General features: G+C 37.9%; 1 protein-coding gene across 1 annotated transcript in view; it reads left to right on the forward strand.

Moving 5' to 3' along the window:
• The window catches only part of LOC128373173 (cGMP-dependent protein kinase 2), a 41,628-nt gene extending 18,592 nt beyond the window's left edge, over positions 1-23,036 (forward strand). The window contains exons 5-19 of the mRNA XM_053333458.1: positions 1,409-1,514; positions 3,925-3,988; positions 4,105-4,182; positions 4,725-4,819; positions 6,389-6,457; positions 7,141-7,239; positions 7,397-7,544; positions 9,603-9,739; positions 10,830-10,919; positions 14,084-14,225; positions 15,358-15,521; positions 18,545-18,667; positions 20,784-20,846; positions 20,968-21,034; positions 22,941-23,036. Coding sequence (XP_053189433.1) covers positions 1,409-1,514; positions 3,925-3,988; positions 4,105-4,182; positions 4,725-4,819; positions 6,389-6,457; positions 7,141-7,239; positions 7,397-7,544; positions 9,603-9,739; positions 10,830-10,919; positions 14,084-14,225; positions 15,358-15,521; positions 18,545-18,667; positions 20,784-20,846; positions 20,968-21,034; positions 22,941-23,036 — 1,541 coding nt within the window. The remainder of the gene's footprint in view (positions 1-1,408; positions 1,515-3,924; positions 3,989-4,104; positions 4,183-4,724; positions 4,820-6,388; positions 6,458-7,140; positions 7,240-7,396; positions 7,545-9,602; positions 9,740-10,829; positions 10,920-14,083; positions 14,226-15,357; positions 15,522-18,544; positions 18,668-20,783; positions 20,847-20,967; positions 21,035-22,940) is intronic.
• Positions 23,037-27,310: the final 4,274 nt, after the last annotated feature.

Here is a 27,310-nt window from a genome sequence, read left to right on the forward strand (position 1 = left end):
ATTACTTGCTAATGTTTAATAAAGATATATCAACTATTTAAAATGCAGTATTGGAACAATGACAGTGTCAGATCACACCATGGTCATTCTAACAATGAAGTTACACCCAAGTAAGGGGAATCATTCATGGAGGATGCATTCCCTGTAATGAATGAAGTGTAATGTGATGATACAGTTTCACAACAATAAAAGTTTTTCAACCACTCAATAAGTTTCATGGTTAAAATTAAAGTATAAAACACAGTCTATCCAGTGATTGACAGTGGTACTTCTTCAAGATGCTTTCATACACATGAAGGGACCAGATGAGAGGACCAACTGTCTGCACTGATCTTCACTTTGTGTATGGAACTGCTTACTGAAGTGATCAGACAGCATGATTAAATACTGGTAACTATGGCCAGGAATGTCATAAGATAGCATTGATTGTGGACTCTTACTTCTAAAACTAATGAAAACAATAAAGGAATAAAGGGAGCTCTGAGGATATAAAAATGAAGGTAAATGTGGGTCTATATGTATAAATAAACATCTGACATTATTAGAAATGATCAGAATCAAGAAAATGAAATGAAACAAAATCTGACAATATACAGAATTAAAATGATGGTTCTCCTACAGTTCCTCTTACTGTTTCAAGCCCTACCAATTTCAGTTTCTAAAGGATGGAATGGTAACTAAATTTATCTAAAATAACAGGAAAAGGATAAAACATTACCACAATCTAAAGAACATGGTAGATCAGCACTTAGAGAATTATTTCTATGCCACACAGATAAGTATCATAATGAAATGGTGTAATGACGGAACAAACGCTGTAATGTTTTATGGTGGATTTATAATGCTTTGTAAAACTGGAGCTTTGTAAGAATGCTAGAAGTATGAATACTGTCACATGTAAGCTAATTTAAATCACACTTTATGACGTTAGTTTAATGTATGTATATATGGTTTTACACAGGGTTACATGCTGGATCTATTTTTGGAAAAACAACACATCCTGACTCTAGCTCCATACTTAACATGTGAGATTGATAGTGATAGTGATGTTTTGTGACTGTTAAAAAGAAGGTGAATAAGCACATAATTTGTGCACTGCAGATAATTTGGCCACTCTCGTAGCTCTCTGTAGCTACAATCCAGTCATTTCATAGACAGTATATTGTTTGCAAAGTCGGGAACAAATACATTGTGCAGAAGTTATGACAAGACTGAAAAACCTTTAAACCTAATCTAAAAAGTATCATGTTTTAGTGATAAGTAATAAAAAATAAATAAACTACTTGGTATTGTAGTTGTTTTATGCAGTGTATACATAAATGACCCAGATTATTCAGAGGGACTCTTAACTTGCATGATGTCATTGTGATGAGCTTAATGAGTTGTCAATGCTTCCACTCTCATCCAGCTGTGTCCCAGTCTCACATCTGGGCCCTGGACCGCCAGACCTTCCAGACTATCATGATGCAAACCGCACAGGCCAGACATGAGGAGTACTTCAGCTTCCTGCGCAGGTACAAAGACATGAAATTAATGTTTTCAGCATGAAAGATGAAAGTATACACTAAAGAAAGTTGACATGTTTGTAAAGATGGTATTCTGCTTTCAAGTACAGTGTGGCATCCACTGGTCTGTCTGTGGGTCCTTGAGAAGACCTCATGGGACAAAACGTTCTCAGTCCCGACAGGGGCCCATTCTGTGCCCCACTTTGATTTCACCAAACGTTTAAAGTTTATTTAAGTATGTAACTCTGACACCAAGTGTTTAAAAATAATACTGCAGCCCATGTTTAAAACACTGGAGAGAGCTGTTACTTCTCACTCCCTCCCTGCCAGAGTCTACGTTCACGCGGGTTGCCAGTTGTTGGACGTGATCCTGCACGCGTGTGAGGAAGCGACCCATATACCCCGTTCACACCAAAGCAGATCCAGTGCTGGTTTGGGGCCAGTGCTTAATTTGGAACCGGTTTTCCTGTTCACACAGACAAAGAACTGGAAAAACTGGTTCCAGAGTGGCACCAGTTCTTTGCAGGACTAGAAGAAAGAACCGCTTACGTTGGGGGGGGGGGGGGGGGGTAGGGTTATTAAAACCAACCACAAAAAATAAGACTGCGTGGTGAATAGATGAGGAGTGAATTATCCCTTTAACATTTGACTGATGGTGAAATTCATGTGTTGTGAGTTAGCTGTGCTCTGCCGGCTAACAACAAAGGCTAACAACCATCTCAATCCTGTCGAGCAGCACAAATACATTGTATCTGCTGTGTTTGAATGCGAGCCAGAAACAAAAGAGGCCTGCACTACGAAGCTGGATTTTCTCTTATCGAGATAACTTCAGGGTTAACCCTGGGTTTTCTGTACTACGAAGCTGGTTCACTTCTTACTGGGGTAAATCACCATGGTAACTGATGCTGAACGGCTCACCTGCTCCGGAGCAGGTTATGTTCTGGATAAGAGATCAATGAGTATAAAAGCACCACCTCCTGACCAATCAGCTCTCTTAGAAAATGGCCTGCCCATTCTTAGAAGATCCTGTCAACATTGGTGCGGATCGTGAGAGGAGCGCTTATAGAGAAAGAGTTTTTAGGGATAGATGCAATTTTTTAATTGGCCAAAATATATATTAAAAAAATAATCCTTGAGGCACGTGAGGGATATTAGTCTGTATATTATACAGCTGGTTTGACATCATTCACTCAAATGGTTGAAGCATAATAGGTTTGTATTTTGGATGTTGAATATTAAACTAACTTAATGTGTAATGTGGAAGGGCACTGAGGAAGCACTCTGCCTGAAACGTCTGTGCCGTAATAAAGTGACGTTGAATGATCAGAGTGCTGTCCGTTAAAATTGTCTGATAAATTAATATTGTATGATCTCATGAATTTACACATTAACAGAGTCAGCTATTTTCTGCCAGCACTCCTTCCTGGCTTTTGGACTGGATGATGTGATTGAATTCTTCATATTGTTGAAGAATAATTGTCTGCTCCTCCATGGTAAAGTAGTCTGTTCTGCAGGGTTTCTCCATGTTTGTGATTGGTCAGACACTGCAAACACCTCCCCTTAATGTAAGCGTGCAGAGATCCAGATTGGAAAACCCTGGGTTCAATTAGTTGTCATCAAGTTGATATCCAGTTTCGTAGTACCGCTTATCCTAGATTGCGAATGTCTGGGTAAATCAACCGAGGTAGCGGAGAGTTATCCTGGGTATGTTAATCCAGCTTCGTAGTACAGGCCTCGGAGCTTCCGGGAAAGTTGGGATGTCTGCACAGTGTAAATTGACCGGCTAGTGTGTATGTTATTATTACTCATTGTTGAACGTAACCGCTGTGAAACAATCAGAAAATAACGTGTTATTGATCTGATTCACCAGCTTCTTACTGTCACCGCTCCCTCCCTCTTCATCCTCTCTACCTCACTCCACCAGTTGGTGGCTTAACGTTTGGTGAAATCAAATTGTAGAAAAACAACAGTAGAACTCAGGGCTATGTTTAATACAGGGATATTCCTAGATGACAATGCCAGGATTCATTAGGCTCAAATAATGAAAGAGTGGTTCAGGGAGCATGAGACTTCATTTTCACACATGGCTTGTCCACCACAGAGTCCAGACCTTAACTCCATTGAGAATCTTTGGGATGTGCTGGAGAAGGCTTTGCACAGTGGTCCGACTCTCCCATCATCAATACAAGATCAGAAATATTAGTGTGTGTGACCATTTTTTTTGGCCAGTGTATTGCATGCTATAGGAAATATAACGCATAGTTGCTCATACTCATACATTGTTCAGTATATTGTATCATATTGTTTTCTTACATTTTTAACCCATTTTGTTAAATCTGACAGCTGAGTACATTGTTTGGCAGTTACACATTGTCAACTGCATTATATCTAATGTTTGTATGTATTCTTTCTGTGTAAGTGTGTCTCTATTGCGAGAACTACCCGAAGAGAAACTAGCCAAGATAGTTGACTGTCTTGAAGTTGTGAGTCTTTTCTAATTCATTTCTTTTGAAATTCTGTACACTGTCAGTTTTTGAATATATTGTTTAAAATTGCATTGGAGTGAACAAGCCAATGAACCAACCATTTGTCTTTTTAGGACTATTTTGAAAAAGGGGAGTATATTATCCGAGAAGGTGAAGAGGGGAACACTTTCTTTATCATCGCAAAAGGAGAGGTGAGATTTCTCTGGCAACCTTTGATATTTTTTCAGTGATAGCAAAAATTAAACAATTTTTTTGAGGGGGGAAATTAACTGTTTAGATTCAAAATATGTGGTTAATTTATAATGATACCTACATTAAAATTTGCTCCAACATTTATGGAGCTGTTAGTCAGGTGAGACTTTGTGATCAGTGTTGATTATCATCTCAAGTGTCTGATCTCAGCAGCTCCTCAGTCATTTACAACAGGCTCTGACAATTTCAAAATAAGATTTAATGTCCTTTAGGAGATAAACTTTAGTCGTTCTTTTACTCTGAATTTGAAGACTTTTCCTTAAGTGGCCCAAAATGCACAAAAATCCATTAAGGCTGTTCTGGGTCAAATTATCTCTGTATCTATTGCCATGTGTTTTAGTGAAATTAATAGTTAATAGTTTTAATAAGATAGTAGTTATGAGGATTTCTTTTTATGATGTAGCCGTGAAGACTGATGGCTCTTATGGTTATACAATAAACCCCACACTTCCATAAAGTTCTTGTTGTTTGCTGTCTGTAGGTGATAGTCACTCAGAGCACAGAGGGCTGTGCTGAGCCACAGGAAATCAAGACCCTGGGAGTTGGAGACTACTTTGGAGAGAAAGCTCTGATCAGGTACAGACAACATATTTACTGTATTTTGTATTATTTCTTATGTGCTATATAGCTTCACAGAGTACATTAAAGGACAGGTTCACAATTTTTCAAGTCTGTTTTAAAACAACCAGGCACCCAAAAGAACATTGAAATAGTTTTTTTTTTGCTGTAATCATTCCTCCTGTTCATACAAAATGCAAAAAAATATTTAAAAGTTGATCTAAAGCTAATATGAAGCTTCAGTCATCCAAATGAGTCAAATCAAGTCTTCTATGTTTCAACGTTACAGTGTTTTTAGTGTCAAAGTCCCTATCACTCAGACTGATGAAGACTCATATAAGCTTCACATCTATTTTAAATGACTGTGTGGACAGACTGTGGATACTGAACACCTGACTGCTGGTTTAAAACATGCTTTACAAAACTGTGAGCCTGTCCTTCAGGATCTCCTACTGTATATGGGGTGCTGATTGTAAAATTTCCATTGCATTTTTATGGCTGATATATTTTGAATAATTAGCTCACTTTTCTCACATTTAGTTCATTTTTCTTTCATTTGAGACATAAATTCATGTGAAAAAAATAGTTACATATAATTGTTAAAAATGTTTATGTGAAAAATAAATCTAAATGTTAAATCGAAATCTATACTCCTAGCCAACAAATAATATCCATAAAGTTGTTTGACTCACAGGAGAAGAAGTGGTGAAGAGCTACTGACTGTTCAGTTCCACACATGCTGGAACTTTCCTTTAAAGGTTGCAACCATAGACTGTATAAAAGAAATGGACGTAACATCCGTGACGTCACCCATTGGTTTGTGGACTGCTGCTCGGAAGCCAATAGTTTCGAATCTAGGCAGCACCATCTTGAACATTTCAGGTGCATGCTGGGAAAAATAAAAACACAGATTCTACTTATATGGGCATGAGGTGGGGTCATGGTTGGCGTCATGGGCGGAGCCATGGGCGGAGTGGGGAGGTTGCGATAGGTTGCGAGGGCTGGATCTCGAGGACATTGGTCAATCAGGACGTAGCCACGCCCTAATGCATACCCTGCTTTATTGTCAAATATAAAATCAGGGAGGCCAAAATTTCACAAATGAACATCATACTGCATTGAAGAAGGCTTTAAACTAGCGATTGAGACCATAAACACATTTTGAAAACGTTTACTGAGGTTAGAAATCAAGTGAGAAGTTGGTGAATTCTCCATTGACTTGTATAGAGACGGAAGTCCTTTTGACACCAAAACGGTCGCCCCCTGGTGGCCTTTTGATAGAATGCAGTTCTAAGTTACTTCTGCGTTGACCTCATTTCAGAGGAGTGGTTGCAACAGAATATTTAACACACTCTCAATCTCTGTAGTTCTATTCATGAGACAAGAAAATATTCCCTCTTCAGGACATTCAGAACATAATGATGAATATATTGTCTCACAGTAAACAATAGAATTGATCCTTCATGTTCCAGTTTGTTTGATTGTGGACTGCGTAGACAAAGACATGCTTCAATGACTGTCTGTACTGTACATGTATGTTAGTGTTGGTTTCATTCATTTGACTGAAGTGCACATGTATGTTTACAGTGAGGATGTTCGCTCAGCCAACATCATCTGCAATGAGAACGACACACACTGCCTGGTGGTGGACAGAGAGTGAGTAGCTACATGATGCTTCACATGCCGTTTTATTTTCTACAGCTGGACACAATAACTGACAACATTATTCAGCTTGTCTCTGTCTAACTGGCCATTAGAGAGGAGTTATGATAACCAATGATTAGGTGTGTAAAGGAAGACACAGATGAAACATTTGAGGGAATCAACAAAACTGGGAGAACACAGGAAGTAAAGGAAACAAGAACACATTTCAAAATAAAATAGGAACTAAACTAATAGTCCAAACATAAATATTGAAAGTCCTAGTGGGTTATGGCATGGGGGTCCTTATGAGATCCTTTCAGTTCCTAGGATGTTTAGATGAGGAGGAGGAGGAGGAGGAGATGAGAGAGGAGTTTGGAATTCTCACTTATGTAATATTTGCCAGAATTCTTGGGAGGTTGAAGAAAAAGCAAGCCTGTTGTTTGAAGCTTGTGCCGTCTGCTGTAGGGATTTTATCCTACACTACTAATATAAGGTATCCACACAGCTGATGGATGAGCTGATTACATTCAGCTTACACAAACACAGCTGTTTGTGTAAGCTGCCAGATGTATCATTCAGATATATAAAAAGGTAGCTATGATACATCAGCACCTGCATGTGATAACCTGTATTTGCCTTCTAAACACACACACAATTCTGAAATGAAAGCTGTACATGTTGCCTCCTCTCTCCAGCAACTTCAACCAGATGGTGGGAACTTATGAGGAGCTCCAGGCTTACCTGAAGGAATACGTGGAGGAGCTCTCCAGGAGTGATGAGAGGAGGAATGCCCTGTGAGTGCAGAATGACATGCAGTATTATTGGAGATAAGCAGACAAATCAGTTTAGAGTCTAGTGAATAAAAACACACTGGTTCACCCTCAGTGGTTAACTACTGATGCTTAAATTCAGGATAAAGGTTAAAATGTGATTGTCTTGCTCCTCCGTCAGGCCTCATTCACCTCAGATTGACTCAGTGGAGGCCCAGGAGCTGAGGAGGATGAAGGAGAGGATTGCTCTCTTGCCCTCTCACCAACCTTTCCAGGAGCTGGAGGTCATAGCCACGCTGGGGATGGGAGGATTTGGACGAGTGGAGCTGGTGAGCTACAGTAACATAACACCACAGATATCACCGTCATTAGTCAGCCCCATGCTTTACACTACAAGTGATTTAGCTGGATTTTATTTACAGCTGATATGACTCAGAATAACGTAGCCTTCTGCAAATATCCTGGACAGGGAAGTGAGATGGACTAAATATGACCTGGAAACAATTCTACTTTCATGTATAAAATCTGTCATCTAAGCTAAATAATGTCAGTTGCAGCATCATTTTAGCAATGAAATAAAAGCCATGCACTGACCAATAATACCCAAACTGTAACACCTACACAAGCAGCCAAGTTAGAGATATACGAGAATCATATACTAGATAAGCAAGATATGATAATCACTTAATGAACACATAACCTCTACGCGGGACCAAACAATACTGTATGATACAATACAGCCAAGCACGATACGTTAGCTATACTACAGAGTGATGTAACCTACTGTAGTTTATCAGCACAAATAAGACACAGAGAGATCGGGCTGTTGAACTGTTAACCTCATCTCCAACTTCTTCTGCCAGCTTGTCCTGCGTTGTCATCCCGTGTGTTAGCAGGTCTGTGTGACAGCAGTCCGGCAGCTTCAGAGTCAACTGACTTGGATTTTCTTTTTAACATCACTGTATGCTGACTACCACTTAACAGAGAAATTAATAATGTCGATCCGCAGGCTGAGCGTATTTATATTGTCAGTATTTTAAAGACCCCTGAGTAATGGGTGTGAACTACAGGGGATGCAAGTAGGCTATGTCCCGTTCAATTGCACTTCTGAATCCATAATCATGATGACATTACTCTGTTTGTAAAATGATTAGGCTATTTAGTATAAAGAAGTAGGCTATTTAACAATTTAAAGATGACATCTCAATTTCGTTGTGCTTTGTACAATGACAATAAAGACTTTTTTTCTATTCTATATTCTATTTAAATTGACAATTGAATCTATAATAATACAAGCTTACAATATAAATATTAGCGGCTGAAACTACAAAGTGGCTTGTCCACAGTTACTTTTCCACAATATAAACTGACTATTTATTAATAACTTTTATTCATTTAATTGAAATATTGCTTATGGAAGTAATAGTTTAACTCCCTGGCTGATGACGTCCCCTGGCATAATTCATGTTCAGTCATTTTTGTTTTTATTTCTGTGACGGTGCAACAGCTGAGACAACGTTAACAGAACAGATCATTTTTCCTCATTGTTGGTCTTTCTCACACTAAATAATAATTGTTTCTGTTGATCTATTTCTGAGAGCAGGACCTCAGTCTGAGAGCTTGTAAAAGTCTTCTTCTGTAGTCCTTAGTGCTATATTCATGAATGGAGCTTCTCTACAACCTGCTGGATGTCTGACCCTATATGGTATTTTGGGGGCGTCATTCATGTTCATTTACTATTCTCTGGAACACGCTTTCATTTAGAACAGGTGGGATTCATCATGTTTACAAAGGTCATTTACAACTGCTTCCTGGTGATATGAGTGTCCACCTCACGAAAAAAGTATGACAGATTTAAGAATAAAAATACACACACACATACTTTTTTAATAAAACATAATGTGGGATAGACTCCTCTGGTATACAGAGTTTAGCTCAGTAAGTTGGTTTGTTGCTAAATACAATAAAACTGATCACCGATCACCAAAGCTTGTCTTTAAAGCCAAAGCTTGTCCAGTTTATATTAGATGTGAACTAGAGCTGTATCATAATTCCAGACTACAAACTGATTGTATACATTATGCACTATATACTAATCTTTATAGTATGCTGGGTTTTTTTTTACAGTAAGTATACTGTCAAATCAACATACATTACTGTTTGTATGACAGATGATATATAGATTAAGGTGTTAATGAGAATCACTAAGCTCAACAGTGGTAGCTTTCCAAAATTTAAATCAGTTGGTGAAAGTGGATGCATTATTGTTTATCTGAAAACAGAATAGCAATAGAATAGTTGAATGCATTTTCTCCTAATAGTTTATCTCCAACATTGATTATCAGTGGCTTTCTTTACTCAGTGAGATCCACTCTGCTGTTTCTCAGGTGAAGCTGAAGGATGAAGCTGTTACATTCGCTCTCAAGTGTATTAAGAAGAAACACATTGTGGACACCAGACAGCAGGAGCACATCTACTCTGAGAAGAACATCCTTCAGCAAATCAACTCAGCATTTATCATCAGGTGTGAACCACACACACACACACACACACACACATTACGCATTCAGCATCAGGCATCTGACACAAAGCAAGGGCTTATTTCTAAAGCCATTACACAATAGTAATACTGTGGTGAGATCTTTTATTTGCCATAATGTCAGCCTGTGGAAGCATGTAGATATTGAGCAGAGGAGAATGGGTCAGCCAGCAGAAAACTTCTAATGAGAGCTGTTCTCAGCCGAGTCACCAAGGAACAAGCTGCAGAATGTAGCTGCCCTGAGATTTATCTGGACCATGACTTTAAAGAACAAAGGCCTTGAGCAAGCAGTCTGTTGACTGTCATTCAGAGAGAGAAGTTCAGCCAAAATGGGACGTTCTCTCTCACACCTCCTAGTGTACAACTCAATGTTTTACTTATCACTTCACATCTGGTTTCCATTGGGTCTCAGGGTTTTTTATTTTTTATTTTAAACACCAAATTCTTACATGTGAGAAGCTTTTAATGGACTGTAAAGTTGCTTACTGAGAGAGAGTTTGTTAAATTTATATATATAGGTATATATATATTCTAAAAATATCAATTCAAAAATCCTTTAAAATGACATGTTTATTTATCAACAATTGAGTTCATGAATTCAGTTTAAAAACATATCTTTATTATAATCCCAAAAGAGGTTGATCATTATTTTTAAGTGCACAAATCTTTATTTATAACTAAGTTGATTATTTATTTTTTTCTTCTTTAGTTATTTTTTATATCTTTTTATTTGCAATGTTTTGCACACTTACAAAATCAGACACTGATGACACAGTCTTTTTTTCAACCAAATATGCTTTGCGCTGGTTAGGGGGTACTTGGTTAAGAAAATATTTCACAGGGGGTACATTGCTTAAAAAAGGTTGAGAACCACTACTTTGTCATCTTTTTATGTGAATGACTGTGTAGCAACTCTTCACTTTATGAGTGGACAGAAAGGTGTAGGGCAATCAAAGTGCATCATAAGGACGAAGAAGAAGTGTCTACAGAATAATTACTATATCACAACATTAATATTTGCCTATTATAATAGTAATATTACTTTGTGTCCTGACTGTCAATGCATGTGTTTCAGATTGTTTCGAACATTTCGGGATGACAAGTGTGTGTACATGCTGCTGGAGGTGTGTCTTGGAGGAGAGCTGTGGACTGTGCTTCGGGACATGTGAGTGTACGTTCTTTTGCTACATTAATAACAACTACACCAAAATAAAGTATGCACATGAACAGTTAGTGGTCATTGTGGTGATGGAGTGTGTTCTCTTTGTACCGGCTCTTTATGTGACACATTCATTTTCACGGTTCATTTCTTTACAGTCCATATAAAGTAAGAATAAATATGTGTTCACCAAATATATGAAATTAGGCTTCAAAGTTGTGTAAAACTCAGTCTCTTTCTCTGCTACCAAACGCTGTGGGAGTGTCCGCCGAGTTACTACCAAGTGTCACCTGTCAATCAAAGTCACCACCTCTACCAGAAACATGGACGCTGACGTCTGAGAGCTTTCTGCTGCTAACTCAGTGGCTAGCTCAGCGGCTAACACGGCGGCTAGCTCGGCAGCTATCTCGACGGCTAGCTCGGCGACTAACTAGCTAACTGTAGACTGTAGTAGTAGTAGTGTGCGCTACATGTATTTATACCTCTACAGCAGCAGGGGTGGGTAACGCTGCGGTGATTTTCAGACCCGCCCACTAAATCCTGAACACAGAAATCTTAAAACACAGTTTGTGAAGTCTAGCTCCACAATTCAAATCTAAATGGTTGAAATGCTTTTTACACATTTTTTAGAAATACATTTATGACCTATTTAATGTGTTTAGAAGAAAATGTCTGAATTCACTTTACACGGTCTTTAACTCAATCTGCTAGATCGTTATTGGAGTCGTGCTACAGCCAGGATGTAGAAGACACTAGTTCTTAACCTGTACAACACGAGTATAGTTACATCCAAACCTATCCTTTGAAGTCTCACTTAGCATTTTCATTACTTTGGCAGCCTCAAAAGGCAGCAAGGGTTAGTGAAGACTTCTTTGCCCACTAATCCTGTTTATAGAGCTGGGCAAACATCCGCCCACTTTATTCTCCTATAAAAGCCTAAAGATGGAAGTGAAGTGGTACTGATTGAAAGATGGCAGAGTTTGAGCTGTTACCTCTCCCCATGTGGGACACTGCTGGGTAGGTAATGTTCATTCAGAACCAAAAGGCAACATTCATTCTGTCCTAGAGACTAAAAGCTGGAATACAGAATGCATCTAGATAGACAGACCTCTTCAGTTCCTCAAAGCCCAAACTACTATCTCAATAAACTAAAAAAAGTAAAGATAGCACACCACAATGTAGACACTGAGTCCCAATACAGACTGTACTAGTTCATACCAGGGTTGCTACATTGCTGCTACATTGACTTAGGAAGATATTTATTATTACTACAGCACTGAATAAGATCTGATAGCAGCTTCTTTTGACACATATTGTGCACAAAAGAAAGTGTGTTCTGCTGTAAGAATATTGGTACAATACAGGAGACGCTGGTGGAGCTGGGAGAGTGCATCCTGTCATGTAAGGGAGCAGAGCAGGTAGAGCCAAATGCAAGAGACTGAAGGCTACGGTCTTTATTAGGAGTGTGAAGCGCATGCCAAAGGAAAAAAAACAACAAAAAAAAACAAAAGAGGAATGGTTATCTATACGTCATTTGCACGTCATGTCTTCTTTTTATACTGTCACCATGTGGATCATTAACCTTGTTAGAGTGGCACTTGAGATCTCACAATCAGAAGTAGGAGATGGGGAGAGGGGTTGGGGAGGGGGGGTCTCTCCACTGAAAGGCTGAGGTAACAGAAGCAGGAGAATCTAGTGCAGCTATGGAAGTCTAATGATGCAACAAGTAAAATGGGTCACACTAACAAACTATAACACAATTTATAAAGTGTGCTGGTCTTGGGTATTTGTGTGATATAGTATTTGTGAAATGTACTTTTATTTTTGTATTTTTAATAGCGATCTGTTATAATTTGTAATAATTTGATTCTTTATTTCTTTTATATTCATATACTAGAATTGTTTCTATTCTTTGTACTTCATTTTTGGTTTTTGTGATTGTATATAATTTTGCTCTTTATGGTTGTTATTTCCATGGAGATTAAAATGATCTATCTATAAAATATCTCTCTATATTTAGTTCTACTTTCATACTCAGAAAGTAGAACTGAAGTGACATTCATTAAAGATTAGTTAAAACATTTCAAAATGCACCTGCATTGTTTTGCATTGTGTGACTTTCAGTCAATTAAAAGATTGTTTCCAGTCATACATTTCATCATTGAAGTCTTCTTAAAAATAGTGTTAAAAGCTCGTCTTGTCTCACTCTCATGAACCCAGTATCACATATCATCTTGTGAGCTGAGTGTATCGTCACACCTCTAGTCTGTATTCATGAGCTGACAAAGACTGAAAATAAAACCAAGACTTAAATACTAACAGAAGTAATGAGGGAATGGTGAACAGATGACAAGACACAAGCTCAGGCTGGGAGTGATTGGCTGGGAGGACACTGGAGACAGAGCAGTGCTGACAAGACTGATACAGGATAGGTGTGAAGGCTGGGGGAGAATAATGAACATGATGCAGGGAGGTGTGAGTAAGAACATGTGAACAATGAAGGAGGGAACATGCAAGGAAAACACTGAGTAAATGCACAGGAAAATAAACATGAACTAAAATGTGGAATAAATGTAATCCACTTTGGCAACGCAACAAAATGTTTTTTAACAAATTTGACATCATTGACCCCAATTTATTTAGAAAAAATGATTTTTACGAAATGTCCTGATCAATATTGACAAAACACATTAACATTTAAATGGAGTACTCCATTTTTTTATTTTCATTTGATATTTTAAAGAGAAGAAATTATTTTTATAATACACTTAAATGGATTGTAGGTGATTCAGATATTTAATATTTATCATTCTTTGTGGTTACACCAAGGGACATTTTCAGGAGCATTCAGTCTTACTTTTGGTTAAAAAAATGTTGCAAATCAATCAATCATTCAATCTTTATTTGTATAGCGCCAAATCACAACAAAGTCATCTCAAGACACTTTACACATAGAGCAAGTCTAGACTGTACTCTTCAGGTTTTATGTCATTTCAAATGAAAATGAACAAAAACAGTAAATATAGATATTAATAAACCTGATGCTGCTTTTAAAACTATTTTAAAGCCATTTTTGGATTTCTCATCTTGCCAACTCTTATTTGTCACTGAGCCTTTATATATATGACACATTATGTCATATATGTGTTGATGTTTTTCTCTCCTACCAGGAGTTATTTTGATGAACCTACAGCCAGATTCTGTACTGGTTGTGTCCTAGAGGCCTTTGATTACCTCCACACCATGGGCATCGTCTACAGAGACCTGAAACCTGAAAACCTTCTCCTGGACTCTGAAGGTTATGTCAAAATGGTAAGCCACATATTACAATGTTTGTTAAATAATAGTACTTATCAGGGGCCAAGACATCTAAGCAGAAGAGACACAGTGAAGGCTTCCATTTAACCAGATGTTATTGTTCATGAAAAACAATTATTTTAACTCTAATTTGAATGTGTAGAAGGCAAAGTAATGCAAAATAATGGTTCAAGTCGGAAACTGCGCTACAAGAATAAGCAATAAACATACTAAGACAATTCACAAAGACAAAAAAGGGAACATTTATGCATTTCTGGCCAGATAATTAATACAAGAAGGGCTGCAACAGAAAAACACTAAGTTATATATTACAAAAAAATAGAGGAATACCATTAGCATTAGCTGTAAATTGCTTCTCAGTGTAACCCACTTGACCTCAGCTTATTACTAATGATTAATGAAGTGGTTTTATGAAACAGTGTGTCATGCATTATAACACAGGATCAAATGAAATTCTTTGGGAAGGCATAACTTAACCAAAGAGACATATGACTGGGTCTTCACAGTACTCAGTAGCATTATTTCTGACTAAGACTGATTTCATGTCAAATTTTCACTACACAGTTATTGTGCCAGAAGAATTCACGATAATGATATTGTCTGTATGTATCTATAGAAAATGTCTCATTTCTGGCAAGTTAATTACATTCCAATTTTTTTTTGAAGTGTAGTGAGGTGGAGAGAAAGTCTGTAACCATAACTGCTCAAAAGTGTACAAAATGGACAATCTTTATTTATATAGCGCCAAATCACAACAAAGTCATCTCAAGACACTTCACACATAGAGCAGGTCTAAACTGTACTCTTTCATTTTAATAAAGAATATGTTAAACAGTAATATTAAAGGGTACGGTTGCCTTTTCTATCACTTAACTATATATAGAAAAGGCAACCAGATGAACTGATGAACAGTGGGTGTGTGTGTGTTTTGAGGGCAGCTGTGGGGCTGGGTGAGAATGGATAGTAACAGGAATGATTTAGGAGGCGCTGGATTATTGACATGATATGATCAGATGTGTATTATTAAAATGATATCAATTTTTCATTGTTACAGTCACGGTCTATACCGCTATATGGAACACTCCTCTTTCTGACATATATTCCTCATTCCACCACATTTCCTCAGGCAGACTTTGGCTTTGCTAAAAAGATTGGCCGTGGAAAGAAGACTTGGACATTCTGTGGGACTCCAGAGTACGTAGCTCCAGAAGTCATCATGAACAAAGGCCATGACTTTGGAGCTGATTGCTGGTCTTTGGGAATCCTCATATTTGAACTTCTCACCGGCAAGTAAGTCAGTAAGATGTGTTGCGAGAATAAGAAGAAAAAGGAGTTGTGTGTTGCTGTGAGTGTGAGTCATCATATCTCATTAGTTTCATCTGTATACAAACAGAAATGTAAGAATGACAGTTGGTGGTTTGGTTGGGAAGTTAAAGACCGTGTAAAGTATGGAGTAAGACAACTTCCAAAAAGATGTATCCATGATTCTAACCATTCGTATTTGTAATGATAAACATTTGTATGTCAATAAAAAAGTTGTACACAAAATTCTGCTGTCATACACATGAGTCTGAGAAATTGTTCGGGTTAGGATTGTTTTTATGTGTATGAATATGTATAAATTATGAGTATGAAACTAAAAGCTGTGAGTCTTGTGAATACAACTCTAATTTCTACAACTACAAAGTCTTCACTGTGAACGAGAGGGTAACGGCTGCGGCCTGCGGGATGCCCAGCCCCGCCCATAATATATATCTATGGATACGGACGGAGCAGTACCACCAGAAACCGTGGGGGCAGTGTTGCTGTCACTACTCGATACGTAGAATTTCATGAAATAAATAACTAAATAAAAATAAATAATTAATGGATGTGTTATTGACTTTACCTGTGATGCTTCCCTTGCATTACTGGTGTCCATGTGTGCACTGCCGTTAGTCATCTTTGGCTTTGGCGCATGCGCATTTGGAGCACTCAGGGTTCAATTACTTTCCCCTGTGACCTGCCTGTAACCTATGTGATGTCATTTCAACACTTTTCTACTCGTACCCACAAACTTGAATTCGTGTTAACAGTGAAGACTTCGTAGTCGTAGAAATTAGAGTTGTATTCACAAGACTTTGCACTCACAGCTTTTAGATTCATACTCACATAAAAACAATCCTAACCCGAACAATTTCTCAGACTCATGTGTATGACAGCAGAATTTTGTGTACAACTTTTTTATTGACATACAAATGTTTATCATTACGAATATGAATGGTTAGAATCATGGATACATCTTTTTGGAAGTTGTCTTACTCCATAGTAAAGTGAATTCAAACATTTTCTTCTAAACACATTAAATAGGTCATAAATGTATTTCTAAAACAGGAGTAAAAAGCATTTCAACCATTTAGATTTGAATTGTGGAGCTAGACTTCACAAACTGTGTTTCAAGATTTCTGTATTCAGGATTTAGTGGGCGGGTCTGAAAATCACTGCTGCGTTACTTCTGTAGAGGTATAAATACATTCGGCGCACATTACTACTACTACAGTCTACAGTTAGCCAGTTAGCTGCCCAGCTAGCCACTTAGTTAGCCGCCGAGCTAGCCGCTGAGCTAGCAGCTGAGTTAGCAGCAGAAAGCTCTCAGACATAGTGTCCATGTTTCTGGTAGAGGTGGTGACTTTGATTGACAGGTGACACTTAGTAGGGGACGGGGTTTCAGCGAACTCGGCGGACACTCCCACAGCGTTTGGGAGCAGAGAAAGAGACTGAGTTTTACACAACTTTGAAGCCGAATTTCATATATTTGGCGATTTTTTTTTTAGTCATTCAAATTTGGCAGGGTGGTTAACAACACACTTTTCTGTGGTATGTCAAACTCAGAACACATATTTATTCTAACTTTACACCGACTTTAAGTGCTGAACTGTTTCTTGCTGAACAATGCTGGCTGCAGGCACTGTGTGCTTGTAGATTACACATACACATGAAGAAAATGTGTGGTATTCATCAATTTTGGATGGAATGTATAAATGAAAATTAGAAGTTGTCCAAATCTGTCGCCCCTCACAGAAAAAGTGAGTTTTAGGATGAGAATAAGAAAATGTTCTTGCAAGAGGCCCAGTGAGGGTGCAGGTTTAGTAACAATGTCCCCATTGACTGTGCTCACTGACTGTATCCAGAAACCCACACAATGCTGCATACAAGTGATGGAAGAAGTGTTGTTCATCAAGAAATAGTTCCAGCATGAAACTCCCTCTAAAACAACAGTTTGTGGTTAATAGGGATGGGTAGCGTTAGGATTTTATTGATATTACTGCTGTTATCAATGCTTAGTTGAGTTCTTATTGATAATCTTATCAGTTCTTTTTCATCACTAACAAATTACTTACTATATAAAGTCAATAATGCCTTGCTGGAAAGAAATCTAAAATACCAATAAAATAAAAAAATATTCCTGACATCAAAATACTGGTGAAGTTTAGACAGAATGAAGATCACAGACATCAGTCACTGTCAGTCTGTCCTCTGTCCTCTGCTGCTGCTGTTGTGTCTCAGTGCCTGCAGGTACTGCTAGTAGAGAAGAGAAGTTGGTTAGAAGAGCCAGCAGCTGAGTTTACAAGAATGTGACACATTTTAAGATATGTGACAAACTAAGCTCAGCAGTTAATTTACAAACACACAACTGTAGTTTCAGCTAGTTCATAATATATCACACATTTAAATAGATAGGCCTTGTGCAAGATGTACCAGCAGTGGATGAGAGACTGTGGACAAAGCAGATGAACATATGACTTTTCTACATGTTGATGCTTGTTGAACTGGTGGTTTAATGAAGTAGTTATTGGCTTTTTATTTGCATGTTTTATTGCACTTACAGCAACGCGTGTGTGTGTGCGTGCGTGTGTGTGTGTGTGTGTGTGAAAGATCTGATCCCTGTACTCAGTCAAACATAGAGCACAGAGGAGAGGAAGAATTGAGGGTCTTAGAACCGGTTCTAATTGAGAACCATAGTGTTTAACATGTGTTTTTGTGTACAGGTTAAACACAATGAGTAAATATCTGTATCAGTGAGCTTTAGAGGTGTTGGGTGTTGGACAGAACCAGACTAACTGTCTTTGTACTAAGAGAAGTGTATTCTCCTTTAAGAATGACTTTGTTCATATAGATGGTTTTAGCATGAGGCCTTTTATGTTTATAATTTACATAATGAAGAATGAACCAACGTTTGCAAGTCATTCATTATTACACTGTTTTTAAACATACCAGTCTTCATTTTTATCTTTGCAATGAGCAGGAAAAACCAAACCCTGTTTTCTCCTCAGCCCCCCTTTTGCTGGCTCTGACCCCATAAAGATCTACACCATGGTCCTCCACGGCATTGAGAAAGTGGACTTCCCTAAGAGAATAGGCAAGCGTCCAGACGACCTCATCAGGAGACTTTGCAAGTATGATGAAGCACCAATCAGCATCAGATAATACTGCCACCTTTCACTGTTTGCCTGCAACGGAACCACTTTTCAGGCCTGAAGTGGCGAGTTTTCTCTGATTTCATGCTGAAATAAATACTATATACAATAAAAACAATCTGTAAATACTATAGTGTGATGGCTGATGGTACAACATGAGAATAATGCTGCTCTGTGACATTTAGTAGTCCATGCATTTGTTACTTCTAGGCTGGACTACTGTAATTCATTATTATCAGGCTGTCCTAATAAGTCTCTAAAGACTCTCCAGCTGGTCCAGAATGCAGCTGCTCATGTTCTGACAAAAACTAGAAAGAGAGATCATATTACAGTGAACCCTCATTTATCGCGGGGGTTACGTTCGCGATAGGCGAAATCTGTGAAGTAGTCAGCTTTATTTTTTACAATTATTATACAATACAATACTGTATTATAGAATGAAACCAAAGATCAAAACCTGTTTTCAGGCCCAAGCATTTGTTTAAGAAATAAAAATATAAACGTTTTCTTACAAATAACTATGATAGTTTTTAGAAATACTGTATACGGTCTTTTTCTACTGGAGGCTGTGGTTCAGGGGTCTTTTTCTACTGGAGGCTGTGGTGCAGGGGTCTTTTTCTACTGGAGGCTGTGGTTCAGGGGTCTTTTTCTACTGGAGGCTGTGGTTCAGGGGTCTTTTTCTACTGGAGGCTGTGGTGCAGGGGTCTTTTTCTACTGGAGGCTGTGGTGCAGGGGTCTTTTTCTACTGGAGGCTGTGGTTCAGGGGTCTTTTTCTACTGGAGGCTGTGGTTCAGGGGTCTTTTTCTACTGGAGGCTGTGGTGCAGGGGTCTTTTTCCGAGAGAAGAACATAGTTATGGATAGTTGTTGTCACTCTTTTTTCCTTCTGGGCAAGAAGACACTTATAAACAGACATGCCACCCTCGTCGACATTGTGGGTTTTGTCATGGAGAAAATTTGCAAACGTAAATTTGGCGAGCTGTACAGAGACGAGGCACAGCTTAGCCAATCAGGATGCAGAACACAATGCACTGTTAAAAAAAAGCATTAAAAAAATCCGCAAAGACGCGAAAGGTGAACCGCGTTATAGCGAGGGTTCACTGTATTCCCATCTTGGCTTTACTGCATTGGCTTCCCATAAAATTCAGAATAGAATTCAAAATCCTTCTCCTCACCTTCAAAGCTCTTAATGGTCAGGCTCCATCATATCTTAACGAACTGATAGTACCTTATGTACCTACTAGAAGACTGTGCTCCCAGTATGCAGGTCTACTTGTGGTTCCTAGTATCTCTAAAAGTAGAACAGGAGGCAGAGCCTTCAGCTATCAGGCTCCTCTCCTGTGGAACCATCTTCCAGATTTGGTCTGGGGGGCAGACACCCTCCCTACGTTTAAGAGTAGACTTAAAACTTTCCTTTTTGATAAAGCTTATAGTTAGGACTCTTAGAGCTCTTAGTTTAAGCTGCTATAGGCTTAGACTGCCGGGGGACTCCCATGATGCACCTAAACTTCTTCCCCGGAGTTGTCTGTGCTTTCTGGTCTCACAGGTAATCTGGGCCTATAGACGTCCGGATGACAGATTCCAGTCCCGGACCTTCTAGCTTCATTGTTGATTTTCATTGTGCTTCTCTCCTCTATCCTTCCTCTCTCTCCTCTCAACCCCAACCGGTCAAGGCAGATGTTCTCCCACTCTGAGTCTGGTTCTGAGGTTTCTTCCTGTTAAAAGGGAGTTTTTTCTTGCCACTGTTGCTCATGTGGGAATGTTGGGTCTCTTTAAAGTTAAAACCTGAAGAGTTTGGTTTAGAACCTGCTCTATGTGTAAAGTGCCTTGAGATAACTTTGTTGTGATTTGGCGCTATACAAATAAAGATTGATTGATTGATTGATTGATTGATTTAAAAAGAGATAATCAGGGATGTGCAGCACACTACACAGCTTCATTTACTATAATGACCTGATGATTGTGTTGCAGTGATGTTACACCACAGCTCATATTGACGTTGGTCACATACTTCTGTGTTGTGCAGCAGTTATGAAGCCATGTGTGTCCTGGTGAAGAGTTAAACCTGATATGTGTGGCCTTCTCTTTCCCTCTCAGACTGAACCCAGTGGAGCGGCTGGGAAACAAAAAGAATGGCATCATCGACATCAAGAAACACAAGTAGGTCCTCTCTCCTAATCACATCAGCATCAGTATAAAGTCAAACCAAAAGAACATTATATTTAACATTGTAAGTGTGTGTGTGTGTGTGTGTGTGTGTGTGTGTGTGTGTGTATTGAAGGTGGTTCCAGGGCTTTAACTGGGAGGGTTTGAGGCGTCACAAGCTCTCATCTCCACTGAAGAGAGAGGTGAGGACAGTGAACAAGCACACACACAGTCCCACACTGCATCAATAGTGAAAATGTTTCAGTTTATAAGAATTTACAAGACTGAATGAGAATGATGGAGTCCTTTTTTATGACGTGCAACAATAGTAAAAAATCTGTGTGCACTTCAATCAATATCATATGACATATTACATATTACATTTAAAGTAAGATCTCAAGACATTCTTTACTTCAGATTGATTTATATTCCACACTGTTGTCTTGTTGTTGATCATAGTGAAAGATACACTAATAAAGAGATAGATACAGATAAATCTACATGAACTCATTAGTCTTTCAGATTTTGACAAGTTTGAAATGACCAGGAAACAGGTAGTGGTGTAGTCTGTTAACAAGGAGGTGTCTGGAAGTAAAGATTTTCTTTTGACCATCCTCCAAATCCAGCTCAGTATGTAGCATGTAATGCACCTGGTAACAAGATGATGACATCACTGAAAAATCACTGCAATCACTGCAAGACTCATTTACATTAACATTTTGCACTTTGCGACTCCTGCCCCAGAATTTTACAGAAACAACCGTGTAAAACAGTGATGAGATAATAAAGAATACTGTGTGTGTGAAGTGGACTGACAGCAGACATGCTTATAATTAATGTGTGCTACTTCGTCTGGCTCATGAAGCAGAACAGCCTCTTCAGTGTGCTCAGAGACAGGACACATTATATCATCATAAAAAAAGACTGTAATAGATGAGACCATTGAGTTCTAGATGTAGAAAAACTGTGTGGCTTACTACAGTCCTGCTATATCAGGTTATTAAATGTTATAGAGAGTATTGAATTCAGTTTCCTCAAGACACAGTCATATCAGAAGTTCAATTTTATTAACAAAAATCTCAAATATGTTCTCTTGCCTGCCGTAGACACTAGACAGTTGTGTTGGTTATGAGATGTTTGTGCATGTGGGCTGTGAAACTGCTGTGCTGCAGGAAGCTGTTTCCTACAGCAGCTTGGAAGCTCATCCATTCACAATGGTGTAATTGTACTTTTCAGCAAAAACTTGGCCAGATTGCCTTGATTTAATAAATTATATCATCAAGAAATATTGTTCAATACTGCTAGGAAGAAACGTGATATAATGATAAATAATTGCAGTTTTCCATTATACTGTATAAATGTGACAGGTATTAAATTAAATTCTATGTGATATTACAAAAGGTCAAATATGATTTATATGCGTAACCCTTACATAATGTTCATATTCTGACTCATAATTAGTTTCTACACCAATTCACATTCATAAATTCCCCATCAGTCATTAATAAATGTTAATCCTTCTGTTTGATTAAAATACATTCACAGTCATTATTTAAGAGACAGGAGAACGTTTTATAGAATATGATGAATACAACATGTTTGAATGCTGATTTTTAAATTTCAAACTTCAAAGGTCAAACTTCAACATTTGCATATGTAAAAATGAGTATCAGCTGCTCAAAATATTTTAAAAATTAGCATTTTTCCCCCTTTTTTGTATACTGTGGGTCACATTAGCAAAAGTCAGGCTAACAGAAATGTGTATAGTGTTTTTACAGCACTCAAATGTAAAAAAAGGTCATATTTGAACCTATTTAAGGGTTAAGCTGCATGGCTTAAAATGAAATATTTGGTTGCTGTGGCTGTGTTTGAAATTTAGGAAATCTCTTTTATCTAATATTTATTTTTCAGTCCTAATACAAAAGTATGTATTCAAATGAAAAGAGCAGTGTATTACGTACAGATTTCTATCCTCTCAGCTGTTTACATGTCATTATGCAAATTGAAGTAGCCTTCATTAACTATAAGGATATGCATGAAAAGAAGGGCTCCAGCTCTTCTAAATGATCACATGCTGACAAAGTGGAATGATTTCATTTGCATGTGCAGCTGATGGGGCCGATGGATCACAGTCACTTTGACATGTTTCCTCCGGACACAGAGGAGCCTCCTGATGAGCTGTCTGGCTGGGATAAAGACTTCTGAACACTACGCTCACACACTGTCTGTGCAACAAGATGAAGCCGCAGTGAGTTAGCGAGCTAACTCCCGAACCTTCGGCTGACTTTAAATGTAGCACGTCACCATGGTGACCGAGCCTGCTGCAAGGAGACTAATGTTCAGGCTTCCACATTCAAATACTTTTTTTTATTGAATAATCAATACTGTGAAAACTTAATGTGTGTGTTCATACTACTTCCCTCTCCATGTTTCTCTTTGCTGCTTCTACCTCTGCAGTGATCAGCACTTCCATCACACACTGTCTGTACTGGACCTGCTTTGTGTTCATCAGCAGTGCAGCACATAGTCTATGACAGTTTTCACACTTTTTAAAACCAGCCTTGCACATTTATGGAATGTTGTAATTAAACTACAAAATGTGTTGTTGATTTATATAATCATGTCAAGGTCTTTGTCCTTTTAAATAAAGGAATATGTCAAATATTCTATGAATGACACTTGGTTTCTATTCAAATGTAACAAAAGGCACAATATATTAAAGTCACCCTGAAAGAAGCTTCAGCTGGGCCAGTACAAACTTAGTTTTTAAATGATAAAGAAACAGAACTTCAAAAGTATGGTGGCTGGGAGGTGCAAAACAACATTACAAAGTGTGAAACACTTACAAAGCTTGAGACAGATGTACATACTGTATCATATATTACATTTTACATATCATAAAGCAAAACACTTTTACCAAGGGCAAAACACATTTACATTTTAGGAAAACAAATGTATAAGTGATGAAACACTTTTACTAGTCCCCAAACAAATGTACAAATGACACAATCTACAGGGAAAGGCAATCTATCAAATACCAGAAGTGTTGCCGAGGTGATAAAGTGAGTATTGACAGTCCTCTAGTATGTTTCCTCAGCTGCTAAATAAACCATAGACATATACTGTATACCTATATATGTCTATGTAGGAGCTTCTCGCAGGATTTTGATGTATCGCATTAAATCAGGAAAAAAATACTCAGAAAACAGAAAAAGAAAAAAACAAAATTCATGAAAACAGAGTCTTTCTCCTTTTTTTTAAGTGAATGCAATATGCTTCCGTAAGAAGTATAGCATATTTTAGACTCTTTAATTGTCTCAGAACAATCATCATGTTTTTATTTTTTGTGTGTAATTTAGTTCATTTAATGGTTTAGTTTGCATTACAGTTGGTTCATTCCCTAGTTAAGTGTTGTACATATACATATGTACATTTGTACATCTGTCTCAAGTTTTGTAAAAGTGTTTCACATTTGTAATGTTGTTTTGCACTTCCTGGCCACCATACATTTGAAGTTTTTTTTATTATTGCTACTTCCCGGCTACTGTACAAAAGTACAAAACACACTAATTCTGGCAGTGTTCAATGCAATCAACTATTTATTATTATGTGTATTAAGCATTTCACCAGTAAACTGAGGCTAGTACGGAGCAGACACTCAATCACAAACACACTCTTTATATCCAATCAGTCCATTTTACAAAACTCATTGCTTTCACAAGTTTGGGGATTTTACAGTTATTTTCATATCTCTCTCTCATGAACTCATTAATGACCTTCAATATTGCAATGTATTGGCAGTGCTCCAATTATGAGTCATTTCAGTTACCATTATTTCTGACTCTGATTTACAGTTAAAAAAAAGATTAAATCAATAAATAGTACATGGTGTTTAATGACGTTTTCACCTTAACCTGATTTATCAGTCATGTTTTTAAAACTTAATCATATGATTATTTACTTTTTGCTGATTCATGTCTGTTATAAGTTTTAGTTTTAATCATTGTGACCATCTGACATTTCTGCCTTAAGCTGACTGATTGATTTATTGTCTTAAAATATAATATTGTAGACAGTATCATAACAATACTGATCAGTGCCACAATTTATTAAAGAAAATAATCCAACAGAATTTCATCAGCTGGGAATGTTCTTTTCAGGAGGGAATATTTTAATGTTCTATACATGTACGTATACAGTACATATATATTATATATACAGAAGCTTATCTACAAGAATATAATTATTTGAAAGAACCATGCTTTGTCATAAACATGTTGGCAGTAGTCAGACAAAAGACACAAAGAAAAGGCTGGATTTATAAGGAAATGGTTGTTGCATTGTCATTGAGATTGTGGCTTAGTTTAGTAAAGCAGTAAACACAAAGTACAGCTGAGGCTGCTGGAAATGATAGGTAATCTATCATAAACCAAAGTATTGGACACATTTAAATTTGAATTAATGCTGAAAAGATGAGTTAACTAAACCTGTTATAATTCATTCTCTGGAGACAATGTCTGTCTGTGACAAACTCTGTCTTACAAACCAAATCAGAAAAACAGCTCATTAGTGAATGAAGAGTGAAATGTGTAAGTGTGTTTGCTGTCCTGGTTCTGATACTTTTCAGTCTTTTAAAAGAAGGAGGAAGTCACTGAAATGACAGAAACGTGAATCAAGGATGAAAGCAAGGAGGATGTTAAAAGACAGTTTCCATCCATCCAGCCAGTTTGCGCCTTTGAGATCCAGAAGACACAATATAGTCCCTCTGGCTACTAAAAATGTTTTTAAGAAATCCTTCATTCCAAGTGATGTCAGCATTCTGACCTGAACACAGCAGAGTGATTATAAGATCCAAGAATATATATGAACTGATTTTAATGTGGAATGGGACCTTTTATGTTGTGTGTCTGCGTTTATGTTGTTTCATTTGTTTGGTGGGCTGAAGACAAATTTCTAACTTGGTGGACAATAAAGCTTTATTCTATTCTATTCTAATCAGTTAAAGGAAGAGTTGACACAAAACACAGGTAAGTTGATGAATCATAAAGAAAGAGTTCAACATCAACCTTGTGTCTAGTAGTAAGTATACTGGAACTACTTCTTGACAAACTGCCAGGTACTGTTACAGCATGCACCTTCCTGAAGTCTCTTCATCACTCTGAGTTTGCCATATTTCATACCACAAGACCTGAACAGACCAAAACCTGTGCTCACATACTGTATCTGGCAACCTGTGATGTAGCTCAAGAAACTACATCAAAGAACATTGGTGATGGATACGCTGTTGTTCATCAAGACACAGCTCTAGCCTGTAACCCATGCATTTATCCTGAGAACACTTCGTTCTGATCAAGATATTATTTGGTTTAAAAACATTCATTAGACTGTGCAGTAAGTTGAAAATTCCCAAATTGCAAGTTAGACAAATTAAAATCCATTTCCTATAATATGCAACTATATTTACACCTGGTGTCCATTTCTGCTCTCTGTGTATAAATTCCTGTCATCCAACATGCTGCAGACTTCACAGTCCTCATCTGTTATCATCCAGAAGATTTAACTCAAGAGCTCCTCCATCCTCCATCGCCTGGCAACAGTAGTGACTTCTATCAACACAGTGTGATTAAATTCAAGTGTCAGCTGCTCTAATGCCTGCAGTTTACTGGTTACCTTAAGGGTAACTACCCTATATTCCTGACATTGCATTTAATCTCACAGTTAGCAAAAGTAAGTGAATGACATGCTTTTGGTGACCAAACTTGAACTGTTTTTGAACTATAGAACAAACTTGAAACATTGATTAAGAAAACACTCAAGTGAACCTCCATTTTGAAGTAATATAACTACTTCTTAAGGTGGGGGGAGTAGTCTAGTGATCCACCAGAGCCCCCTCTTCAGTGCAACTTGCTAAGCCCCTGCTCAAGGGTGTATTTGTGCACTAAGTTCTTCAAAACACCAGTCTCTTTCCCGTGTATGTCGGTCTATCATAATCATTCTATGGGTTAACCACTTAACACACGCCCCTGTTTTTTATGCTGTTAGCCTAAACGACATGCCCAAGTTGTGAGCAGCACAGATCCCACATAGTTTGAGACTCAGAGATGTGTGTGGTATCATTGGAAAGGAAACACTCAGGATTCTTGTAAAAGTGTCTGTGTGATTCTGTGACTTACTGACAAAGAGTGGCAGAGGTTACAATGATGGGGTTGTTTACTCGCCCATAGGTTTGCCTTTACAATGACATGTGTACAGACATTCAGGGACCTCTCAGCAGGATATAGACACAATGAGGCCACAGCCACGTGTCTTGGCTTCATGCAGTCCAAATTTGGAGTCAAAAGACCAAAAGATGAATTTTTCTGAATTATTTTTCAACAGGTATGTCCATGCGTTTTCCTCAGGTCCTTTTTGGAGACTCCAAATGGACACTTGGTTACCAAAGCTGTATAACCACAATCAAACACCTATAACTTCACATC

Source organism: Scomber japonicus, chromosome 14 (assembly GCF_027409825.1).
Source record: "Scomber japonicus isolate fScoJap1 chromosome 14, fScoJap1.pri, whole genome shotgun sequence".
NCBI classification, from domain to species: domain Eukaryota; kingdom Metazoa; phylum Chordata; class Actinopteri; order Scombriformes; family Scombridae; genus Scomber; species Scomber japonicus.